Below are 24,127 nucleotides of genomic sequence, written 5' to 3'. Positions count from 1 at the left end.
CCTATCAGGTGTACCTGTGTGAAGGAGGGAGCATCAAAGGCGCTGTAGATGGCCGAGGAGCGGTGGACGCGTAGACACTGCTGGGGGAAGGAGCTGATCTGCTCCGCTAGCTCCATGGCAGCCTGGAGAGCTGACAAACACAGACATGATGTAAGTGCAGTTAGTGGACCAGCATACATACTCATTATTCACACAAGCATGTTCACTCTCAGACATGCGTGCATATGCATGAATGAACACACACCATTAAATAAGGCCAAAATACTCAATATACCTTCAACGCACGCACGCACGCCCGCCCGCCCGCCCGCCCGCACGCACGCACGCACGCACGCACGCACGCACGCACGCACGCACGCACGCACGCACGCACGCACGCACGCACGCACGCACGCACGCACGCACGCACGCACGCACGCACGCACGCACGCACGCACGCACGCACCACACACACACACACACACACACACACACACACACACACACACACACACACACACACACACACACACACACACACACACACACACAGATGCTCAAAAATACATACATCAATATTTGCATATTATTTGTGTCGCTCTCTCGCCCTCTTTCTTTCATACACACACACACTAACATTACTATTGTGTTATTATTCCATTAGCTCAGCTCACTTCACAGTTAGCGTCCCTCACAGTGACGACTAGTATTCTCCAAGTCCGCCTATAGCTGCTATGTGTCTGTCTGTCTGTGAGCTTAAGTTAAGCCACTTTGTTCCCTCAGCCACATGAAAGCACTGGACCACATCCAGATCTCTGTGCTCTGGAAAGAACTGGGCCTTATGATGGTAGACTTTGATGCCCTCTGTGCGTATGGTGTGTGTGTGTGTATGTGTGTGCATTTAGCGTAGCCTATATACGTACGTTCTCGTGTGTGTGTACACACGCATAGATCGCATAGTGTGTACTCAATGCGATGCGTGCGTGTCTCTTCGTTACCGCCTCTGTGTTTCGCTCTGATCTCTCCCTGTGCTAAGTGATCAAGCTCAGAGAGACCAATTAGACGGAGGCCTGGTTGCAACTGTGGGAAGGAGCACTTCCTAAAAGAATTAGCTTAATCTTCTTCTAATGTCTAAGGAGGGAAGGAGGGAATCGGGCAGAGAACGGAGCTGAGGAAAGCACATGGAAAGACATTTTTTTTTTTAGATTTAAGGATGGAGGGCCGTCCAGGCGTTCATGCATTATTATAACACCGGTAATTCATGCATAACGTAATCTTCAGCTGCTTGTGTGAGTGAGGAAGGACAGAGGTAATAGTGAGTTATATGGCCTAGACACGGTACCTATAGAGCCAAACAAAGAAATCAGATTCTTTGAAATGTAAGATTATGTATGATTTCTCTCAGATCTCACCCTACTACAGCAGTGTATTTCTGGAACTATGGGACTCACTCGACCCAACAGTGGTGATTTTGCGCCCGTTCTGGTGGGTCCAAACTCCAAACACATCTAGTCCAACTTAAGAGATGTTAAATCCCTCTGCTACACCCACCAATTTGTCCTCACATCTCCGCCAACTGCCTTATGTGGCCCGACGTGGAGTACAAGGGTAACCGAGTTCCAGTTGACATACTCAACGGCACCCGGCAACTAGTAGTTTAAATATGATGCTCTGCATGGTGATTGGTTGGAAAACGAATATGAATGTTGTCTGGATTCTTGTCAGGCATTATTCTCATTTGGCAGATTATGTTTATTATTATTATCATTATTACAACTTTTTCCAGGTACTGCTGCAGCACCACAAGAATGAAGTGCGTAGAGAGATCTGTCTGTGGGAGATAATCAATAGATAATAGATCCGGTGACGTGACAGTGATATATTCAAGAAGAACTTATAACTAGTGATGCACCGAATATTCGGCCGCAGAAAATATTTGGCAGAAAATGGCTAAAAATGCATTTTCGGACCTATTCGGCTTCGGACCGAACAGGCAGAAAATATATCACCGAATAGTGTATGCAATGAATGCATTCAAAAGAGCTGAATGAATGTTTTATGGACCCATAATAGTGATTATTATTTAAGTTAGGTTTTGCCATAACCATTTATTTTGCCTTAAATCAGGTAGCTTTAAGGTACGGTCATGACAGCAATGGTAGGAAAAAATACAACATTAATCATATTCGGATATTCGGTATTCGGTTTTCGGCCAACTGTTTCCTATATTCGGTATTCGGTTTCGGCCAAGAATTTCCCTTTCGGGTGTGCGTGCGTGCATGCGTGCGTGTGTGTGTGTGCAATTGGGTCACCGGTCCCTCATTTGAATGAGAACATTTGGGCGTTTGAGAGTAGACATATTCCAGTCAAAGGCACCCCTATAGAAACCATGGATCTTTTAACAGACTTAATTATAGGTTGTTGATGTATTTCCATATGCATGAGATGCATTGTATAACGTACAAAACGATATCTTAGACCATCCATTATGCTATATTTCATACCCATAATTCCATCGAAACATTGTGTGTCAAAGTCCACTTATACAAGCTTTATACATTTTGACACAATCCATATAAAGCATCTGCTTAAAGTATCTGGTTCCATACAGGCTAGGAGCACAGTTCAGAAGCTGCTGACAGAATACATATACATGCACATATCGTGTGCATATTCATGTAAACCAATGTAGAATTCTTATGTTTTAGGCTGCTGCATTTTCCCTGCAGCGTTTCTGCACTACAATTCTTTTGGGGGGGAAATACTAAAGTACTAAATAATGTTGGTATATTCATATAACCCAGTGGTTCCCAAACGTTTTAGCTCAAGACCCAAAAGATAAATCTGCCCCCGGGACACAAACTAGTGAAAATAGCCGATCTACAAGCTCACAACGCGTCGCTTCGCGCAGCGTTTTAGTTTCGTTTATTTCGAACCTTTCACATGTACAACAATACATAATACATTATACACTTGAGTGGCCCGAAAAGGTGTAGGCTGAAGCTAAAAGCTTATAATTGCTTATAGTTGTTTTCTAATTTGTGGAATTTCTTTGATTTTCTGTTATTTCTTCATGAAATTACTGAAAAAGAAATTGTTGAATTTTGTTTTTAATTCATGAAAATCTTTGCTTTTTTGGGAATGTAGAATTCTCATGTTTTAGGCTGCTGCATTATCCCTGCAGCGTTGTTGCTGGGAAATACTAAAGTACTAAATAATGTTGGGCAGATCCAGTGTGATCGTAGCCTGGCTCCAGCCCTGAATCGCTAGCCACGCCCATTAAAAAAAAACATGTTCTTGTGAAACGAAATTAAAATTCAGGCTGAGTGTCGATCTAGAGTGATGGGACTATCTCAAATGGCTAACACTTTAGAAAGATATTTATTTACACTGCATAACAGCTACAGTACAGTGCTGGTCTCGGGAGCATGGCCCTAAGAAATTATTTAGGGAAAACCTATCCCACTAGTTGCTATTGCTCAAACTACGCGTGCCAAAGGAACAAGAGTTTTTAAAGTAATCAGGGAGCCTGATTCCCTGACAACGTCCGGATTCTTTCTGCCCTCAACGGCAATCAACTTAAACTACACGATGATCTAAATCCCCACAGCAATTTACTTCTCTCCGTAGAGTAGACACATTTGTCTACTGCTGTGTGTTCACCAGAGAGGGAAAAAAGACAGAGCTGAGTCTAAAGAGGGAAGGAGAGCTCTGTTTCCCAAACAGTGGGTCGGGACCCATTTGTGGATCAAATGTAGGACATTTTTCTTTTTCTACATTTAAAAAAAAATATATATATTAGAAAAGATTGTTATTTTTTTTATAAAAAAGAAAGAAAAATCACACCCGTGTGAAGTAAGTGGTGCAACTCCGTGTGGGGGTCCCCGGGGGGGGGGGGGGGGGGGGGGGCAGTTCCAGACCAAAGGAACGCACCCAGGGTGCCGGCCCGATTCCGTGTGGGGGTCCCTCTACTGTACCCTGTACTGTACTGTACTGTACTGTACTGTACTGTACTGTACTGTACTGTACTGTACTGTACTGTACTGTACTGTACTGTACTGTACTGTACTGTACTGTACTGGCACACCCAAAATCACCATATATACAGTTAATATGTGCGTGTGTGTTTGTGTGTGTGTTAGGTTGCGCACAGGTGGTGAAAAACAACCATGCTGTTTTCGTGCTCAGACGCACCCAGCCACCCAGGCAGGCAGGCACCCACCCACACACATACTCACTTAAGGAAGTGGTTGCACCACTTAAAAATGTATACATTGCATGCATACATTGTATACATTTCAAAATAAACAAACAAAATTCCATGAATAAAAATAATAATGCTGATCCACAAGCTCGCAATTCAACGCGTTGTGTGGTTGTAGATCTGCTATTTTCACTAGTTTGGGCCCCGAGAAAACGTCTAATCTCTCTTTTGGGTGTCGACCTGAAAAGTTTGGGAACCACTGCTGTAGAGCATAGACAAAGAATGAAAAACAAAGAGAGACAGAGAGAGAGAGAGAGAGAGAGAGAGAGAGAGAGACAGAGAGAGAGACCAGTGAAAGGGAAAGAAAATGAGGGGTGATACAGTTAAACAAATGATTTAGTCAATTATTTAAAATAATCAAATCAAATCAAATACAAACTCAGGCTCACAACGCATTATGAGCTTGTCAGTCGACCATTCTTTCTCAACAAACAATAAAATAGGGAATACATGGTTAGTCAGACACATTTTTAAGAGATTAAGAGAGAGACAAAGAACGAAGGGGAGAAGACAGACTAGTGAGAGCGAATGAAAACACAGAATCAGAGCTGTGAGGTACAGTGAGTGAGTTACTGGCTGGCCTCCATCCTAATTGCTAAAGAGCAACAGCTGCATGGGACTGGGAGCTCCTGCCGTACGTTCTCCGCACCACCCCGTTTCCACCCCACCACAATCCTGACTCGCTAGATCCTCAGAGCGGCTCTGACAGAGCCCCTGATTCCATTTGACCATCCCTTATTGAGAGCACATGGTCAGACTCATACATGTTTGCATAAGCCAAAATTCTAACTTTCTTCTACTTTGTTTGTTCTGTATGTGTGTGTGTGCGACTGCGTGCGTTTTTGTTTGTGCGTGTGTTGGGGGGGGGGGGGGGGGGGAAACAATGAGACCTTATTCATAATCTCCAAGTTATGTTCTTTCTATACATCCTTCAAATGAATGGGAGATGCAATTCCTAGAATTTTGGTGTTAATACATCTGTAACCAATCCAGGGGTTTAGACAGTATTAAAGCACATATGGCAATCTGACAGACACAAGACTGTGATTTGGTGATCTGTGTGTATGTGTGTGTGCGTGTGCGTTCGTGCGTGGTGGGGATACTGGATTTCATATAATTTCTCAGTCACCTCATATTAGCCAAGATTGTTATATTATTTATATTTGAATTGTTATTATAGTTTATGGGTGAGCTCTACCAGCTGATGAAATCTGACATGAATTACAAGATATGATTCAGTCATTGGCAAAAGAAAAAATGAGTGGACATACTTTCTGCACAGGTGTGTGTCTTTCAGTATCAAGTGCGGGTTTTGATTCATGGAGAAGTCTTTCACCTATATTTCTTCTTTCCATCCATGGTCTTCAACATACGTACACGCACGCACGCACGCACGCACGCACGCACGCACGCACGCACGCACGCACGCACGCACACACGCACACACACACACACACACACACACACACACACACACACACACACACACACACACACACACACACACACACACACACACACACACACACACACACACACTCCTCAGGGACAGGGAATAGATTAGATAGTGCCGCAGACAGCCTCTTAATGTCATGTCCAGCACTATCATCCATGATTACAGCAACGGAAAAAGGACGGAAGTGAAAGGGAGAAAGGACAGATAGAGAGAGAGAGAGATAGAGAGAGAGAGAGAGAGAGAGAGAGAGAGAACAAAAAATATAAGTCAGGAATCAGGATGGGATGGCCTTCAAAGTTATACAGAGAGTAAGAGAATCCTGGTCTACTCTACCTCCCCACAGTCTGTCTGTCTGTCTGTCTGTCTGTCTGTCTGTCTGTGGTCCTGCTGGCACCGCTGCTATCAGCTACAGGAAGGATCTCCCTCTTATCCAGAACCTGCAACACCCCCTGCCTCTCTCTGATATTCCCGTCTCGTGTGTCCTGTTTGCAGTAAGACATGAATACACACACGTGCGCACGTGCGCGCACACACACACACACACACACACACACACACACACACACACACACACACACACACACACACACACACACACACACACACACACACACACACACACACACACACACACACACACACACACCCCCCCCCCCCCCCCCCCACAAGCAGACCTGTCCTTTGTCCTTGTTGGGTGCAGGGCGGTTAGGAAGCATCTCCTTGAAGTTGTCTTAACTATAAAGGAAAACATTTTGCAGACCTGACATGAAAGGCCCAGAGTTTTGAAGGCTCCTGTTAGTAAAAAAAAATGTGTTGTTTCCAAAACGACCTCTGTTGTGAGAAGTAAATGTATTCCTAACAAATATAAAATAAATAAACTAGAAAATCCATTCTGTAGATGTATTAGTATTTTAACAATCACAGCCACATTTAATATACACATGTACACAAATAAATACTTGACTTGAACTGATTTACTTAGTAGGAGTCAAAATTTTCTAAATCTCTGACATTATTCATTATTGGAATGAAATATATTCTTTGCCTTCAGAGTACATGGAGTACAAGCACGGTTAAGTATCAGGCTTAGTTTTAACTGGAGGTTTTTGCGTGTCAGCAAAGTCTATTGTCTAATAACTAGATATAAGAGGTGGTTCTCTTCCTGACACAGTTCATCCTCTGACTGAAATGTAGGCAAACCGGAGAACGCTGCAGATACACTTTATCTACTAAATATGGAGACCGCTAGAATGTCTTGGCCTAACGTTTAAGAGGGTAGTGCGGGGTTTAAAGGAGCCCATTTGATTTATAATGAAGCGAGAGTCCATTACAAAGCCCTTTGAGACAGTGGAGGAAAGAATTCAACAAATGTTAGCTTTAGAGAAAAAAAAATAGGCTACATTGAAAATCAATGCAGAAAGTTCAACTCCTTCTCGCGCCTATGGATGCTGTACCTTTGCCACATTGTGAGAGAGCGCCAAGATGACTTGGATACAACTTAATTCGCTTTGGACTTTTGCCCTCCACAATAGAGGGTATGCGCATTCTTAAAGTGAATGGTACATCGAGTGGCAAATCGAGTGGCAAGGCAACATGCAACGTGAGTTTAACATTGTTTAACGTTGTTTAATGCAATCAGATAGGACTTTTCTGTTTGGATGTATGGGCTGTCTGTCAAGGCCAGAAAGTCGTTTTTTGCCACTCAGTAGGCATTCCTGCATAACTTCCGGGTTTGGTGATGATGTCACACGCATACCCTCTATACCTACTGTTTGGGCACTTAACCCCTATATATTATAATTCATTGCCAGGGGTCCCCCAGGGGTCTGTACTTGGTCCCCTCCTTTTTGTCCCTCTGCACCAAATGTCTTCTGGCAAAAATAAAGAAAGCTCCGAACACATCACGTAGCGAGTGACACATTGTGAGCTTGGCTAATTCAGCGGAATGTTCACCTATTATGACCTATGCCCAAAATAGGGACACAAGGGTTTATGTGGTTAATGGGAAGTACCTACAGTACCACAGAATGGACTGGCCTATAGTGAGCCTGCAGCTGTGCCAAAGGACAGCCAGTGCAGACGGCCGTCCATTCATCATTTAGTTTGGAGACTTGAATGCTTTCATAGCAGTGATGTACAGTACAGGACCTTAACTTGACCCATTTAGGAAGGACTGAGGCCGATTCTTCTATTATTTTCTGGAAAAACGTAAAATATTTGTTCAAAGATTACCTACTGTAATATACTGTACATACTACATACTGTAGCAACAAGTACAATCTCTGATCTGTACTTTTACTTCCAAGTAAGGGTTGTGTAGTTCATATACTGTACTATATGGTGTGGTGCGTACGCGTGCGTATGGACACAAGCATGTGCCTACGCACATATGGTTTCACCACATCCAAGGGGACACTATAAGATAGCCAGTTGCAGCGCCATTATTTATTGAAGTCAGAAGTTGGTATGAAACCGGACAGCGTGAAGTGGTTCTCAGCTCTGCTGCTGGTGGTGCTGGCATCTCACACCACATCAAAAGCAAAGCCCTCCACAATGGACTCCCAAGAGGCTAATGCGATTAGGTTTGATGCGGATTAGAGACAGCCACACAAATCCACACCAAACGAACAGTGGACGGACACACTGAGCAGAGTCTTCGGTTCGGAAAGCCGCGACTTTGAAACTCTCAGCGGGGAACCCCTGAAAAATAGCTACTGTAGGGCTGGTTTGGGCTGGGTCGGGTCAGAGATGTGTGCCACAATTAACTTGATTTCATGTCTCTGGCCCACTGAGAAAACACCCAGAGCATGTATTCTTCCGTTACACAAGACCACACAAGTCTGAAAATAGTATGCCTGCAGAGTTAAATAGCTGTTGATCTGAAGAAACTAGTCTAAAGAAAGAACACGAGTTAAATGAGAGTTTCATCAAGACCAGATTCTAATAAGCATATGGACTGACCACACATACAATACACAAAAGAGTGTGTGCGTGTGTGTGTGTGTGTGTGTGTGTGTGTGTGTGTGTGTGTGTGTGTGTGTGTGTGTGTGTGTGTGTGTGTGTGTGTGTGAGACAGAGAGAGAGAGAGAGAGAGCAGCATTCTTACCAACACACCATCCATCCACTGACTCCACTATATCTGGGTTGAGAGACTAACAGTAAATGACCCAGAGGAGCCCTGATGACCTCTAGGGTCCAATAGCACACACTACACACGCACATGTGGGGTACATTCCACAATACGTGACCATTGAGAATACACCACTCTCTAGTCTCTCCACACTCTATTTGTGTATTATTTCAAACTGTGTGTGTGTGTGTGTGTGTGTGTGTGTGTGTGTGTGTGTGTGTGTGTGTGTGGTATTATAGGCATATAGGCTATACTAGAGGTTCAGTTCCTCATGCTTAAATTACATGGCCAATACGACCAATATGCCCATATATATCTCTATCTGTCAGTCCTGATCCCATTCCCCGTTTTGTGCCCATATATGGAGCTGACTGATTTGTTTGCACAATGCACCACCTGATGCATCCATGACAACACATTAAGGTCAAGGGGGAGTGGCTATCTCCGACGTCATTCGTCAGGAGTGGATCATATAATTCATACAATCATATAATTGGGAGATCTAAAGGTCAGAGGTCCTTTGACGAATCACTGTGAGCTTCAGTTCTTGACCGTTTTCCATGACCCTCTATCATATTGCGGAATTTTGGGGGAAACGACAACACAGAACTGACAAAACTGCGAAAACTGGCAGAATCAGAAAGAACGGTAAAAAAACAATAAGGGGTCTTCGCCTCTTCAGGCTTGACTCCTAATAATTGTTGTTAAATTTAAAAATATCTCACATTTGTCTACTAAAAAACAATTGTACCATTATATTTTTATGACCATTAGTGAGGACCAATTATATGAAGGTACTGTAGGTTGAAAATGGGTCATCCTTTAAGTGCACTTTATTCTTAAATACTACCATTACATACCCTTTTTTCATAGTATAAATTAGCCTTAAGTTTGACTACTGTGCTAATGAGTCATTAGAGAATAGCTACAGTATATCTTAGGATGTACCCCCCCCCCCCCCCACACACACACACACACACCTCCGTTTTAGAGGTTTTCCCCAGATGGTCACTTCCAGGACACAGCTGTGTCTACTCTGTCTAACCCACTTCTCTCTCATCTCCACCGTAACAGTCGCTAATAACACACTGGAGGAGGATCAAAAATCCCTTTTTGACATAAGGGTGTTTAACTATTTACATTCGCGCCGAATGGCGCAGATATTTTCAGACTGCCACGGTCAGTTAATATCTCGGCTGCTGTCTGTCTGCTTCTGCACTTTCCGACTGCGGCCTCCCCGCTTGCATGCATGGGACCGCGGGTCGTAACGCGGGTAAATGCTTCAGCTACAATGACGGGTTTTGTACCTATAGATGATGTCACCGCCCGACTATCCCATCCCTGATTGGAACTCATTGAACAGGTGTTTGAGTTGGCGTGCGTTATGGCTGCTTTGGATCCTAGTATAGCTTCCATTAAAACATGTGGCTTCTACTACTGGCCTCAAGCTTACCCACTTCCAGGTGGGGGAGACATGACCAGAACTAGGAGGAGGAGAGAGAAAGAGGAGACACTTGAGTTTTCCACAGTATAGTCTTCCGCCGTAGTCTGAAAACTCACAGATATTCTACATATTCTTTTTTTTTTTTTTTTTTAATGTTTGTTTTGTGGCTTTCGCCTTTTTATTTTATATATTTTTTAGGGAGGGACAGACAGTAGGCTGACAGGAAATGGCTAGAGAGATGGGGGGAAGACATGCAGTAAAGGCCGTCGGGATTGGGAGTCGAACCCGCGGCACACTGCCAGACTGGATTACCAGCCAAGGTGCCTGGACCACTGAGCCATGGCCCAGGCCTATTCTACATATTCTATACTATGAGACGGATGTGAGGTTCATAGCTTACTTATGATCTTCGATGAGTATTTCTATGTATTTGAGCGTGTAAATTGTATAGTGAGCTGATGAGAATGTACAGAATGGGGGGAGGGGAGGGGTGTAGAGAGAGAGGTCTACTGGTTTCAAGTACTGAAACAGCATTAAGGCGACAAGTCTTTGTGGTGGTTTGTCCCTTTTCTACCAGGTAACTATACACATTAAAATCCTGACTGTTTATTCAAGTCAGCGAGTAAAGGGTCAGAGTTAAATGAACACTCAGGATGGTTGCAGCGTGAGAGTCCAGCGGAACCTCGGTCCGTATCCTATTCCTAATACCCAACGCCTAATGCCACAAATGTCTCCTCCTTCCCGTTTAACTCCTAGGTGGAAAAGATGGGGCCCCCGGACAGGAAGCCGCAGGTTCGGCAGCCATGTCACGTGCCAGGAAGCTGTCAGTTCCTTGTGGTCGCCATCGGCCCACATCACAGAGGCGTAGTGGGACTCGGAGGCCTTTTCTTTTTCTTTTTTTCTTTTATTATAGAACCGCCAGGGATTCCCTCGGGCTGTTCCCACATGTGCCCGGCCCAAAGACCAGTCAGAGAAATTCAACCATTAAAATGAAATGTTCAACAAACCTATAGAAGTGGTAGAGATGGAGGGATTTGGAGGGGGTCTTTAAATAAACCATGCCTCCCACAGAGCAGTGCCACTATTCATATGGACACATATAAGGACACATAAGGACAGAAAGTATACTTTTATCTATTTTTTAATGTTGCAGAAATCAAAATGTCTAGTTGCTATTCTGTTGAATTTGTTAAATTCAACGTATTATTTTATTATTAATAATAAATATACATAGGATTTATATAGAGCTTTTCTAGGTGGTCAAAGTCGCTTTGTGGAAACAGCACACATTTATAATGTAATTGAGAAGGACAATATTACCCTCAGCCCCGTTTTAGCAGCAATGTGATGGGTTAATCTGCTCTAACCAATGCTGTCTCATTACAACTTCAGAAGTCAGCAATATTGAATATGACACATACGCCAAGACTGGCACACTCATACACAGTCATCATCATAATGGACACCTTAGGGGTCCATACCCAGATGAGTGGTAATGCCAAAGTGAATCAACTTTTAAAACTCTCTCTCTCTCTCTCTCTCTCTCTCTCTCTCTCCTCTCTCTCTTTCTCCGTCTTCCTTTCCTTTATCAAATAAACATCTCACACACACATCACATCCCATACACATGCCATACCGTACACACACAACACACACAAACATGCTCTACGGTACAGAAACTACAGGCCGACGTCGTCACACAGCACATCACTATAGGCCACAGTTTACAGGCCCGACGTCGTCACACAGCACATCACTATAGGCCACAGTTTACAGGCCCGACGTCGTCACACAGCACATCACTATAGGCCACAGTTTACAGGCCCGACGTCGTCACACAGCACATCACTATAGGCCACAGTTTACAGGCCCGACGTCGTCACACAGCACATCACTATAGGCCACAGTTTACAGGCCCGACGTCGTCACACAGCACATCACTATAGGCCACAGTTTACAGGCCCGACGTCGTCACACAGCACATCACTATAGGCCACAGTTTACAGGCCCGACGTCGTCACACAGCACATCACTATAGGCCACAGTTTACAGGCCCGACGTCGTCACACAGCACATCACTATAGGCCACAGTTTACAGGCCCGACGTCGTCACACAGCACATCACTATAGGCCACAGTTTACAGGCCCGACGTCGTCACACAGCACATCACTATAGGCCACAGTTTACAGGCCCGACGTCGTCACACAGCACATCCCTATAGGCCACAGTTTACAGGCCCGACGTCGTCACACAGCACATCACTATAGGCCACAGTTTACAGGCCCGACGTCGTCACACAGCACATCACTATAGGCCACAGTTTAGGGGGTGAGAAAAACGCATGAAATGCCTGAGTCAAAATAATAATTAGTCATCTAAACTCGTATCCAATGAAGGAACCGCAGTCGTTAAAAAACCGAGCCGCGGGGAATTATTCTCAAATGTGTTGACAAACAGTTTATGGCTGGAGGGGGAGTTGGGGATTTGTGGCGATGAAGAGACTGGGAATTAGTTGCTGGGAGGAAATGCACCACTGCTTGATGTGTTACGACCGCAGATATGCTCAATGTGCTTCTCATGCATAGTTTCGAACTGATGGAAGAGATCTGAGTGGAGGAATTACATGAAATCAATTAACACCTAATACAACACAGAGACCTGAGGTTGCTGGTCTGCAGTATTTTTCAGAAGGACTGGGTGTCATCGAAAAGAGAAGATATTCGTAATCCCCAATTGAGGGGAAATGTATATATTCCATGTTTATGAAACAAGATAATGCAATCTTGTCTATGTGCCATGCCGTGACAACTTGTGTGTTACCCCTGCTGTTTAACCACTTAAGCCCACGGTTAAGGGGTCCGCGCCACATAGCCAGGGGGTCCGCAAAATAATTCAGATTTTTCACTTTCAGTTAGAGCAGAACAAGTGTCTGTGACTGTGAGCAGCTGTTGGTCGTTTATGTATCAAGGAAGGCAATTATGTTTCTGCACTGTCTACATCTATTGTAAGATCGCATCTTAAATAAAAGTTGTGAAAATGTGGTAGAGCGTATATGCTTATCGGTGTTGCGAAGATGAGGGGGTACCTGGAAAAAAATCCCCCCCCCCCCCCCAAGGGGTACCTGGGCCAAAAGAGTTTGGGAACCCCTGACTTAAACCCTATACTTAGTTGACCGGGGTCCCCCAGGGCTCAATACTAGGTCCGCTCCGTTTTTCACTCTACACCCAATGTCTTTGCTGAAAATAGCTGATCTACAAGCTCACAAAGCGCTCTGTACAAGCTCGTACAGTAGATATATTTCCCCAGAATAGGTACGCCGGGGTTCATGTGGTTAACGCTTCCTACAACCTGGCATTTCCTCTTCAATGTCTCACTACAGAGGAAAACATGGCAGTGTGGTGGTAGACAGAGGTGAGTGGGTGTAACGAATACTGGAATGCTTGCCTCAAAACACCCCAGGTGTATAGCTGGAGGAACCTTCTAACCTTAACATCAGTATAACGGGGCCAAAACCTAACCCTATTCCTAAACTGAACCCCAGTAAAACCATGCCTAACCCTAAAGTTATTTCTAACTAAACCTTATTCTCAGAAAAGAGTGTGTTTTAAGGCGAGCATTCCGGTTACCGGTGTAACATGGCTGGACACAAAGGACCGTCCCATCTCACCAGCCAGTTTTGTGAGACAGAGAAAGAGAGAGAGAGAGAGAGAGAGAGAGAGAGAGAGAGAGAGAGAGAGAGACCGATAGAGTCAGACAAGGGCACTGTCCGGATGTTCTCTTCCTGTTAAATTACAGGCCCCGTCTGTACGATAAGCCCTATATGTTTAAAACCACCGAATACAGCACTGCCGGTAAATTATACTACAGCAGATGTATTTATAAACACCATGGGTGTATTTATAGCCACGCTGAGCAGAATGGCAACAGCGGTGGTGATGACGGCAGCACGAGGCGTTGGTCAACACACGAGCCACCTTTCCACACCAACGGGGCCAAACGCGGGATGTTCCGGCCGGGGCGAGCGAGCAATGTTTACACACAACGAGATCAAAAGCAGCATTCGTCGGTTCGAAGCTACAGTACAAGACGTGAATCATCATCTCCAGCTGGATGCGAGAGACACAATAGACAAAAGAGATGTTGTTTGGGGTAGGCTTAATGAATAAACAAGCCGTGTTGGGCACTGGGCGGTGTTGCTTCCTCTCCTACTTATCAAGCCTGCCCAGAAGACTTTGCCCACGGTGCCAAAAGGTCATGGTCATTGGCGTTATTGCGGTATGACAGTCTCAAACACGCACGCATGCACGCGCGCATGCACACAAACAGAGGGAGGCTGAGGAGATAACAGGGTGGATAACGGAGTTGAAAAATAGCAACAGAGTTCACTTCCTGGCATTTTGAGGGGGGGGAGGGGCGATGACGGAGTCTGTTTTCAGAGACATATTTAGACACGCAAAAGAGGCACACGGTCAGAAGCAGGATTGATTTTCTTACACAGCACATAAAGGCCACACACACACACACACACACACACACACACACACACACACACACACACACACACACACACACACACACACACACACACACACACACACACACACACACACACACACACACACACACACACACACACACACACACACACACAGAGAGAGAGAGAGAGAGAGAGAAACAAAGGGAGAAAGGAGGGTGAGAACCTGCTCTAGAACAAACTCCCCCAAAGTGGGGTCAGGGACCCCCAGGGGTTCCATGGGGTCCTCAGCAAAATATGTCAATATAGCATCACAATCTTTACCCACCCTATATTATACAACGGCAGTTCCAAAATAACTGATCTACAAGCTTGGATACGCTTTTCTACGAGCTTGCATATACTGTTACTGTATCTGAAAAAACATTGTGTTTCAACACAAATCTTCTCTTCTGGGGGGCCCTGGCACAACATCGTTTCAGATGGGGGGGGGTCCGCGGCAAAATACATATCATATTTGTGGGTCCTCCTTGACATGAAAAGGTTTGAGAACCACTTAACTGTTCCAGAAGACAGACAGCCAGGAGTGCAATGATGATTAGAGAGACATGCCAAATCTGCGGCAGAACACCCCCACGACAGCGCTCTCCTCCATCACTCTCAGGTCCGCTAGCAGAACACCCCCACGACAGCGCTCTCCTCCATCACTCTCAGGTCCGCTAGCAGAACACCCCCACGACAGCGCTCTCCTCCATCACTCTCAGGTCCGCTAGCAGAGCCAACTCCAGCCCTCCGCCGACCGCATATAGTCACCGACCGCAGCTATCAGCGGCTTGGACAACACCAGCCTGGAATTGGACGGACGATGGACCGTATCAAATGACAGCAAAGGTTTACACATGAATACATGCACACACATACACATTGGTGGGAAAAAGTCCTCTAGTCGAAAGTAAAAGTCAAGTAAAAGTCCTCTAGTCGAAATGTACTTTAGTAAAAGTACAAAAGTATTGACATCAAAATATACTTACTACCAAAAGTAAAAGGTACTCAGACAGAATGTCCCATTTTCAAATGTATAAGAATCTTTTGAAAATAGCAGTACTGTAGCCTACTTAAGTAAATATTTGGAGTATCTGTAGTTTACTTGTGCATAATTGAGTGAGACCATCATTTAATTATATTTCAAAGACAAATATTGTACTTTTGACTCCATCACATTTCTAGGGAAAAAGTACATTATGAAGAATTAGCCACTTAAGCCCCATTTCAAATTTTTTATATTTAGTTTTTTGGGGGAAATTCATACATTTCAATACAACAATGCATTGATATCAAAATGGAAATGTGCTTTGTACATTTGAATACTTTCTTTTTTCAAAGAAAGTATTACAGTACTTTAACTTATACAAATTTGACAGAACAACCTTTTAATATTTGACCAGGTGTTCTTCATCACTGTCTATACATGCATGAAATGAGCACAAAGGGAAAACTCCTTTCATGTTGTATATTATAATGTGTTTCCTTTACTTAATGTTTTATGTAAAGCACATTGAATTGTCTTGTTGAAATGTGCACAAATAAACTTGCCTTGCCTTTCTGAACGAGGCTGCAACAACGCCTCTTCCTGTGCCAAGGAATCTCTTGACGCTCCGACACAGGCGTCAAATTAAACTGGCATAATACTACTTACACTACTTATTAATTCATAATTAGTTTCATCATGCTTTTCTGCTTTGTGTTAAGCTTATGCACACGCAAACATTCTGGATTTCCTCCCTGATTTATGGTTCAGCGCTATGTCAGCACAGCCAATGACACAAATCCCGTTTGTCCAAACAAAGGACACTCTGTACATTGTAATGAAGTAACTGCTAATCTCACAAAGCCATAAATATTGATACATTGCAACTCTTTATTCTGTGTGCACATCGAGGGAGGCCAGGGGGTCCATTCTCTGTTCCAAAGCCATTCCCGTCTTGGGATGCATGCATTCCAATCCACGAGTGAGTTTACGGAGGTTCCACTGTTATCGGATGAAGCTTTGCAGTACATTATCTCTGTAAGGAGTCTCCATTCCATCGACTGACTGATAAGAGGTGTAGTGCTTTATGCACGCAGCACGTGCGATGCACACCAATGGCCTGGGGATGCACACAGCTCATGCATTGCACGAACACATACGTTATGTATCGGGATATAGACATGAGGGCAATGCACTCAACATTCCGATATAGCGAGGGTTAATTAATTTGTGTTTAAAAAACCAAATCATGTGGATGTCGGTATCCACATGGGAACGGTGTGGCTTCGTGTGGCCAGCCTGTGACGTCAGCCAGCTATGAAAAAAGAATAGAAGCCACCACACACTCACATGCTTCAATAAAACGTAATGAGATTTCGAGTCTGTGCTCTTCGTCAGGTCAACCTTGAGAGCTAGTGTGTGTCCCACCTATCCGTTTCTCAAGTCAGTCGTCATCTGGCCCACTGACACAGTGGGTCACTCAGGACCCATTTGTGGGTCACAGACCAATTGTTTGGGGGTCACGAGTCACAACTCGAGTAAAAATGCCATTTTATTCTCCTACATTAAAAAAAATCTCTTTTTAAATTTTAGAACAAAACAAACAAAAGGAAGAAATTCCCCCAAAAAAAGAAGGAAAACAAACAAAAAAAGTGAACCACTGATCTATGACGTACATGCCTCCATACTTTCCGGTTTCAGCCGGATCTGAACCTCTTTGACCTCCATTATAAAATATAAAAGTGTGTAAAAAAAAAGAAGTATATAAAACATTATGGGAAAACAAAATGGTGGAGGTCCTTCCGAGGCTTACTGGCAGAGCTGACGAAGGCGCTGAGTAGTCCAGCTGTGCCTGTTTGAGAGATTAGCTCTGGACACACACACACACACCCCGACACCCCTCATACAGGCGGCTCGCCTCCTGCTGGGCCATGCCATAAAAATGTAGCAACATTATTTTAATGAGGTCTAGAAAATGGTCAGAATAAATGATCACTTTCAAGGTTGGAGACATTTGGATGTGCCAAGATAGTGAAAACATTGATCTCACACTCACTCAAATGCATATGTGCGCACGTGCACGCACACTCACACGCGCGCATGCGGCTCTCTCACCATCGGCCCAGGACCCTCTGTGACATCTTGCTCCAATTTGAGGGAGGCCGTGTGATTGGCCAGCTCCTTCAGATCGTAACCAGCACAGAAATTCCCTCCTGGAAGAGACCACAAAATTACAAAGTATGGCAGCTGGAAAAGTCAGAGAGGAAGGGAAAATGACGAGGATGAAAAAAACAACAAGTTGAGCTGGAGTCGGCGGGGCTGCAATTTGGACAGCGGCTTGCATATGAGGACGACCGCTGCATGCTGGGACGGATGACTGACTGCTGGCATACAAATGGTTTTCTTCCCTGACAAGCCCCAACACATACACACATAGATACTGTACACACACACACAAGCATAATGCATGCAGAATCATGTGTGCGCAAACACGCATACTTGCACACACCGACATGCCGCAGCGTCTTCGCACAGGACACGCTGTATGCGTGCACAGTGCACACACACACACACAAAAAAAGGTGAAAGTGTAATTCAGTGTCTGTATTGCAGCACACACACACAAAAGACGTATGCACATACACACACACTTACAGTACAATGCTCTCATTAATAGCAGGCACCAAAGCCCCTTTCGTTGGATTCATGTGGTCATTACAACATTACCCAAGAGGCCTATACAAACGCAGTGACATAGACTGTTAAATCTCTCTCCTTCTCTATGCTTTGCTCTCCCTTTCCCTCCTCTTCCTTCTCTCTCTCTCTCTTTCTCTCTCTCTCCCCACTGACTGTAATGAAAATAGTTATGACAGGGACATACGCCAGCAACACCCATAGACTGTGGGCTTTGATTACAGGCATGGGTCAACGCAGGGCACTTGTATAAAAACACAGTGTCACACTGTTTATGGGAGCAGCAGTGTGACCGAGCACCTTTGTCTTCACGTAAAGAGAAAATGAGAAGCTCTGGAAAGCTTCTCTCTTCATGGAGGGCTTTAGCGACCGCGGTCGAGGCGCTTGGGGAAAGTGTTCAGATTGTAGCCCCAGTTGTTAATTAAAAAAAAGATTAAAAAAAGAACACCGGTTCTTCTGGAGTTTTGTTTAAGCGTAGGCCTTCTCAGGTTCAAGTGGGGTAGATGTAGTAGACTACATCTAACATTTTCACATATCATTTTTCACACTTTTAATCGGGCTGAAACCTTGCCTAAAATTTGGAGTCATACATCCGTCATATGACCAACATCACAGGCTGGCCAGTAAGTCCTAGTTCTGCATTTGAGCCACAGCTTTCTTCATGAGATCCACGATTAACTTATTACCGTAGGTCAGTGTAGAGAGGAAGAGATAGGTCGGATGTGAACCTGCCCTGGCGGCTTCTCACACACACAAAAGGCCTATGGTCTGTTTACGCACTCGCTAAACTCAAAACTTCAAAATCAAATCTAGCCCAGTCTGCTTTGTAAACTGTACAATAATCTAAACTCGACGTGATACAGTATATCTTTCAACTCTTTGGGAGGGACTGCTAAATCAAATTGAATGTAGGTTTTACTTTGTATGTGTAAGACCCTTTTTGTAACAATATTAAGCTTTATTTAAATCCCATTGCTGACAAGAAGGGATTTACTACCCTATACGATGCGTGGTAGCATGTAAATCATTTGTAGTTGGCAAGCGACACAGTCATGCGATGGGAGTAGAAAAGTACACATAAGCCGCCCACCTTTTGACTGAAGCTCATTATTACGCTATGTAGGCACTATAGATGAAAATAAACGATTACCGTGGCTTACAACAACAAAAGTTAAATAAATAAATACAATAGGTTGTATATACACATCCAATCTCTGCACAGGAATAAGATGAAAGCAACAGATTTATTTAAAAAGATATCTGGTGACAATGTTTCATTCCACATGCCCGCGTGGTGACCTAGGCAGCCTGCCATGAAGCTGGTTCTTGGCCACATTCCACCTGACCACAGAAAAGTTACAAAATACAGATATGGGGGCCCAAAATACTCGAAATACGTGCCAACACATTCAAAGCCTACGTGTAGGCCAATTACATTTAATTTCATCAGGAAAAAAAAACCCACCCTCAAAGACAAACATAAAATGAGAGCAGAGAGAGTGATCACGTTAGCACTAATTTGAACAAAATGGCTTCCTCATGTTTGGAGAAACGGCGGTTCTCCGAACAGGAACCTGTCATCTCAAAGCTTGAACGCATGGCTAATCGCCACTGAGGCCAGCCATCTCGTTACAGCACTATAGGTGGACCTATACGTATGAATGAATGTGCACTGGGACTGTTAACAATGCATAATAGACGGGCAAGAATTGCAGGTCCAGTGCCGTTTTGCTATAGGGCTTAATGCAAAGCGCAACACTAACCCATTTAACATGAGGCAATTACGTTTGCACCTCACACGCTGGTTTCAGTTCAACTCTGAACAGCCTTTGTTGGCAAACTACCAACATATGAAATGTTCTTGGGAGTATTTATTAACTGAATGCTTGGTTATTCTTCCTTGCTTTGCCAAATAACTGAGTGGGCACTGGGCAGTTAAATTCAAGATTTGTATTGTTACACATCTCATATATTAATATTAATATTAATATTAATAGTAATAGTAATAGTAATAGTAATAGTAATATTGATATTGATATTAATACCGGTATCTCAAATTTATAAAGCGCTTTTCTGAGAACCCAAACATCGTGGAATGAGAAAACAATAAATAAAATTAACTTTATTAGGGGAAAAACACTAAGAAACGGCTAAGACTAAGGAATAGAATCAATAAAAACAGTGTACACAAAAGTAATTTGTTTTGGCTCCTCAACATTGCAGCAGCAATAACAGAGATGATTTAAGAATAGCAACAGTAGTAATTCTAGTAAATAGAAGGCACAAATAAATGCCATAGCATGTACATGAATCATAGCACACTTTGGTGCTTGAAGGAGCTGTCAGCTGTGTGCATGCATCTGTGCACATGGGGTTGTGTGTGTGTGTGTGTGTGTGTGTGTGTGTGTGTGTGTGTGTGCGTGCGTGCGTGCGTGCGTGCGTGCGTGCGTGCGTGCGTGCGTGCGTGCGTGCGTGCGTGCGTGCGTGCGTGCGTGCGTGCGTGCGTGCGTGCGTAGAAACCAGACAGGAATAGGCCTAGTGGCAATCGTTCATGGGAACCACTGTACACTTGCGTGCTTCAATCAATTGGAGTTGGAGTGCCCTTTACAATGCAGACAGGGAGTAAGTACTGGTGGAGCCAGGCCGAAGACATTATTTCCACTGTGGGAAGGTGTTCGTTTAGTGTGCGAGTGTGTTGATTATGATTATTTTTAGAGGTACTGCATAATAATTCAGCAGGTTCTCAGTGGTTGATACAGTGCAGGCCCCATCGCAGGTGTGAGAGTGTGTGTGCTGTGTCCGCGTGCGTGCACCTACATTATACAGCACTGCTCTGGCCACCTCTGCTGGATTATATGAGTCCAAGTCAAACCAAGTGCAATTCTATTATATCGGGGCCAATGCAAAGAAGATTATAAATTGTAAAGGAAAAACTAGTGTAGAAGGAAAAGGTGCAAAACAGAAGAGCGTTGTGGGTCAGCAAGAAATGAACCACTCAACCCCAATATACTTCATTGACCCCACTAGCTTTTCCCCCCTCTAGTTTACACCATATAGCTTCGCCGACAATAGCAGATCTACAAGCTCACACACACAACGTGTCACCTTGTGAACCTATATAAACGCTATAGGGTTAATGCAGTTAAAGAATGATAGAAAGAACAAATGGGGAAAGAGGAGGTAAAGGAAAGGAGGCAGTGAACATGAAAGGATGAAGGAGGGGATGAATAGGAAATGTTAGTGAAGGATAACATTGGTAAATGGTAAATGGTGCATTTATATAGCGCCTTTATCCAAGGCGCTTTACATAGATTGTGCATTACATTCACCCATTCACACACACATTCATACACCGATTGCGGCGGAAGCCATGCAAGGTACCAACCAGCACATCGGGAGCAATTTGGGGTTCAGTGTCTTGCCCAAGGACACTTCGACATGTAGACAGGAGCCGGGAACATTGTTTCTGTGTTGCGTGTACTGACTGGTACAGTAGAATGGGATTTACATGATCTGTGCCTGTCCCAGTTCATTGGTCGCAAAAGTTCGAAATAATCGTTATGTTGGGAAAAAAACTACAACAACCAGTACTCACAGGAGGTAACAAAAAACGGTAAATGATGACTTAAATACCTTTATATTTAATATTGTGAGCTTGTAGATCTGTTCAAGCTGTTACTTTGGGCTTGTTTATCTGTAAAGACAGGCCGATTAATCGGACCGATTAATTCATCGGTCCGATTGATTAATCGAACCGATGCCGATTAATCTAAAAACAACTAAAATCGGCCGATACCGATGTGTTTGCAGATTAGTCTCCATCACTAGTCTCGACGATATTTATCACCATATCGCCCACCCCTAGCCTGATTTATACTTTGCCTTATGACGGCAGCACACGCCGAAAACATTAGATCTACACAAGTATTTTCGGCGCACGACAGCATGGCAAGTCGAGTGGCCAGTCACACTCTCACCTGGCCATGAAGGACGGTCACACTGAGGGACGGGTCTTTGTTGAAGGACGCTAGCTCCTCCAGCAGCCGTCTTCTGGTTCACCGCGTTGTGTACCTCAGGGCGGTTTATGCCCACGCAAGCCACCGCCCCGCGTCGCTCCGAGACCACCACATCTGAGAAAAGAATCAGAATCACTTTTATTTGTCTAATAATTCAAGAAAGAGCTATAGAGACAGGGGAATAGACAGAAAGACATAAAGAGAAATGAAAGAAAGACAGAGAACAAGAAGGAAGGGGGGGGGGGGGGGGGGTGGAGATTGAGAGACAAGGAAAGAAAAAGAGACATGCAGACATAGTGCAGACGAGGGATATATTGCATGGCTGCACTTCCAAAGAGAACAATCCAAAAACAATGAGTATGAATGACCCAGCAGACCCACAGTATGAGTGATGTAAATGGTGTGTAAATGGTCCTGTGTGAATGGTTTTGATGACAGAAGTCATCAGAGAGAGAAAGACGGATGGAGAGAGAGAGAGAGAGATGGTGGTCTGGCTAGAAGACTCAATCTTCTGGGCTGAGATGAAGGTTTTGGCTCTCTACGAGTGAGTGCGTGTGTGCGTGCGTGCGTACGTGCGTGCGTGCGTGCGTGCGTGCGTGCGTGCGTGCGTGCGTGCGTGCGTGCGTGCGTGCGTCCCTACATAATTCCATGCATGTGTGTGTTTTGGCGTGCGCATGTTTCCAGCTGTGGCCGCTGACCTGACATTGTTTGGGGTCAGCACAGGGAATCCAACCCTCAACCTCAGCCTGAGCGTTGCCAGAGAGCAGTTAGATCCGATCCAAGAGAGAACAGCAAATTATGAAATTATGACCGATATCCGATCTCCGATTATTTGCAGGGTCATATCTGCCGATACCGATTCTGACCGATTCCGATATTATACAGAGGACCACATTGAAAACAAACCTAGGCCCTATAGGGGCTTGGCCCAAAGTCTGTTAACAAAGTATTCAATCAATCAATAAATTGCATAATACTTTTCCAAGTGTCTGTTTTCACAACTGAATACCTACTGAATGAGATGAGTACACAAATTAAATGTAGATTAGTATTGGGGTTTTTTTGCTGGTGAAAACCGATTAAATAATCTGTATTTGTATTTTTAGACCATTCCGATACCGATATGGCTTTTTTATGGCCGATATGGCCTATTCCGATTATGCTACAGATTAATCGTGCATCCCTAGTGAATATCAAACGTCAATCCAAGTATGTCTTTTGGCAGATAAGGTATGATGCGGCCAATGGTGGACAAAGGCCTACTCAACCCCAGTACTTGAGTCAAAGTATAGTAGGCTACTCCTGGTCAAATATTACTCAACTACAAGTGAAAGTTGCTCAGTCAAATTTGTACTTGAGTTAAAGTACTGCAGTGTACTTGCTTAGTAGATTGGCGATTTTCACCATAATTGAACATTTCTGTAAAATCCTTTAAAAAAAATCAACATTTCAATAAAGCAGTGAATTGACATTAAAAAGAAAATGTACTTTGTAATTTGTACTTTTGAATACTTAAAGGAATATTTCACTTTCAATTTTTTGCGGGTCATTTCATCATCTACTCAGAGCAACTCAAACTGTCCGGGGTGTTCACAAATGAAAGGCGTCTGTATTTTGACTCAAGTAGTAGGCCTACTGGGGT

General features: G+C 44.1%; 1 protein-coding gene across 1 annotated transcript in view; it reads right to left on the bottom strand.

Annotated features, from left to right (window-relative positions):
* LOC306913232 (2,3-dehydroadipyl-CoA hydratase) overlaps positions 1–24,127 on the bottom strand; it is a gene marked incomplete at both ends in the record, with an annotated part of 28,665 nt that overhangs the window by 2,218 nt on the left and 2,320 nt on the right. Inside the window, 7 exon segments of the mRNA XM_079489822.1 lie at positions 15–130; positions 15,361–15,406; positions 15,507–15,554; positions 15,557–15,596; positions 17,868–17,989; positions 22,447–22,516; positions 22,518–22,599. Coding sequence (XP_079345948.1) covers positions 15–130; positions 15,361–15,406; positions 15,507–15,554; positions 15,557–15,596; positions 17,868–17,989; positions 22,447–22,516; positions 22,518–22,599 — 524 coding nt within the window.

This window comes from Electrona antarctica (assembly GCF_951216825.1).
Source record: "Electrona antarctica genome assembly, chromosome: 20".
In the NCBI taxonomy this organism is placed as follows: domain Eukaryota; kingdom Metazoa; phylum Chordata; class Actinopteri; order Myctophiformes; family Myctophidae; genus Electrona; species Electrona antarctica.
The sequence above is the reverse complement of the archived record's forward strand: the minus strand, read 5'-3'. Positions and strand labels throughout refer to the sequence as shown.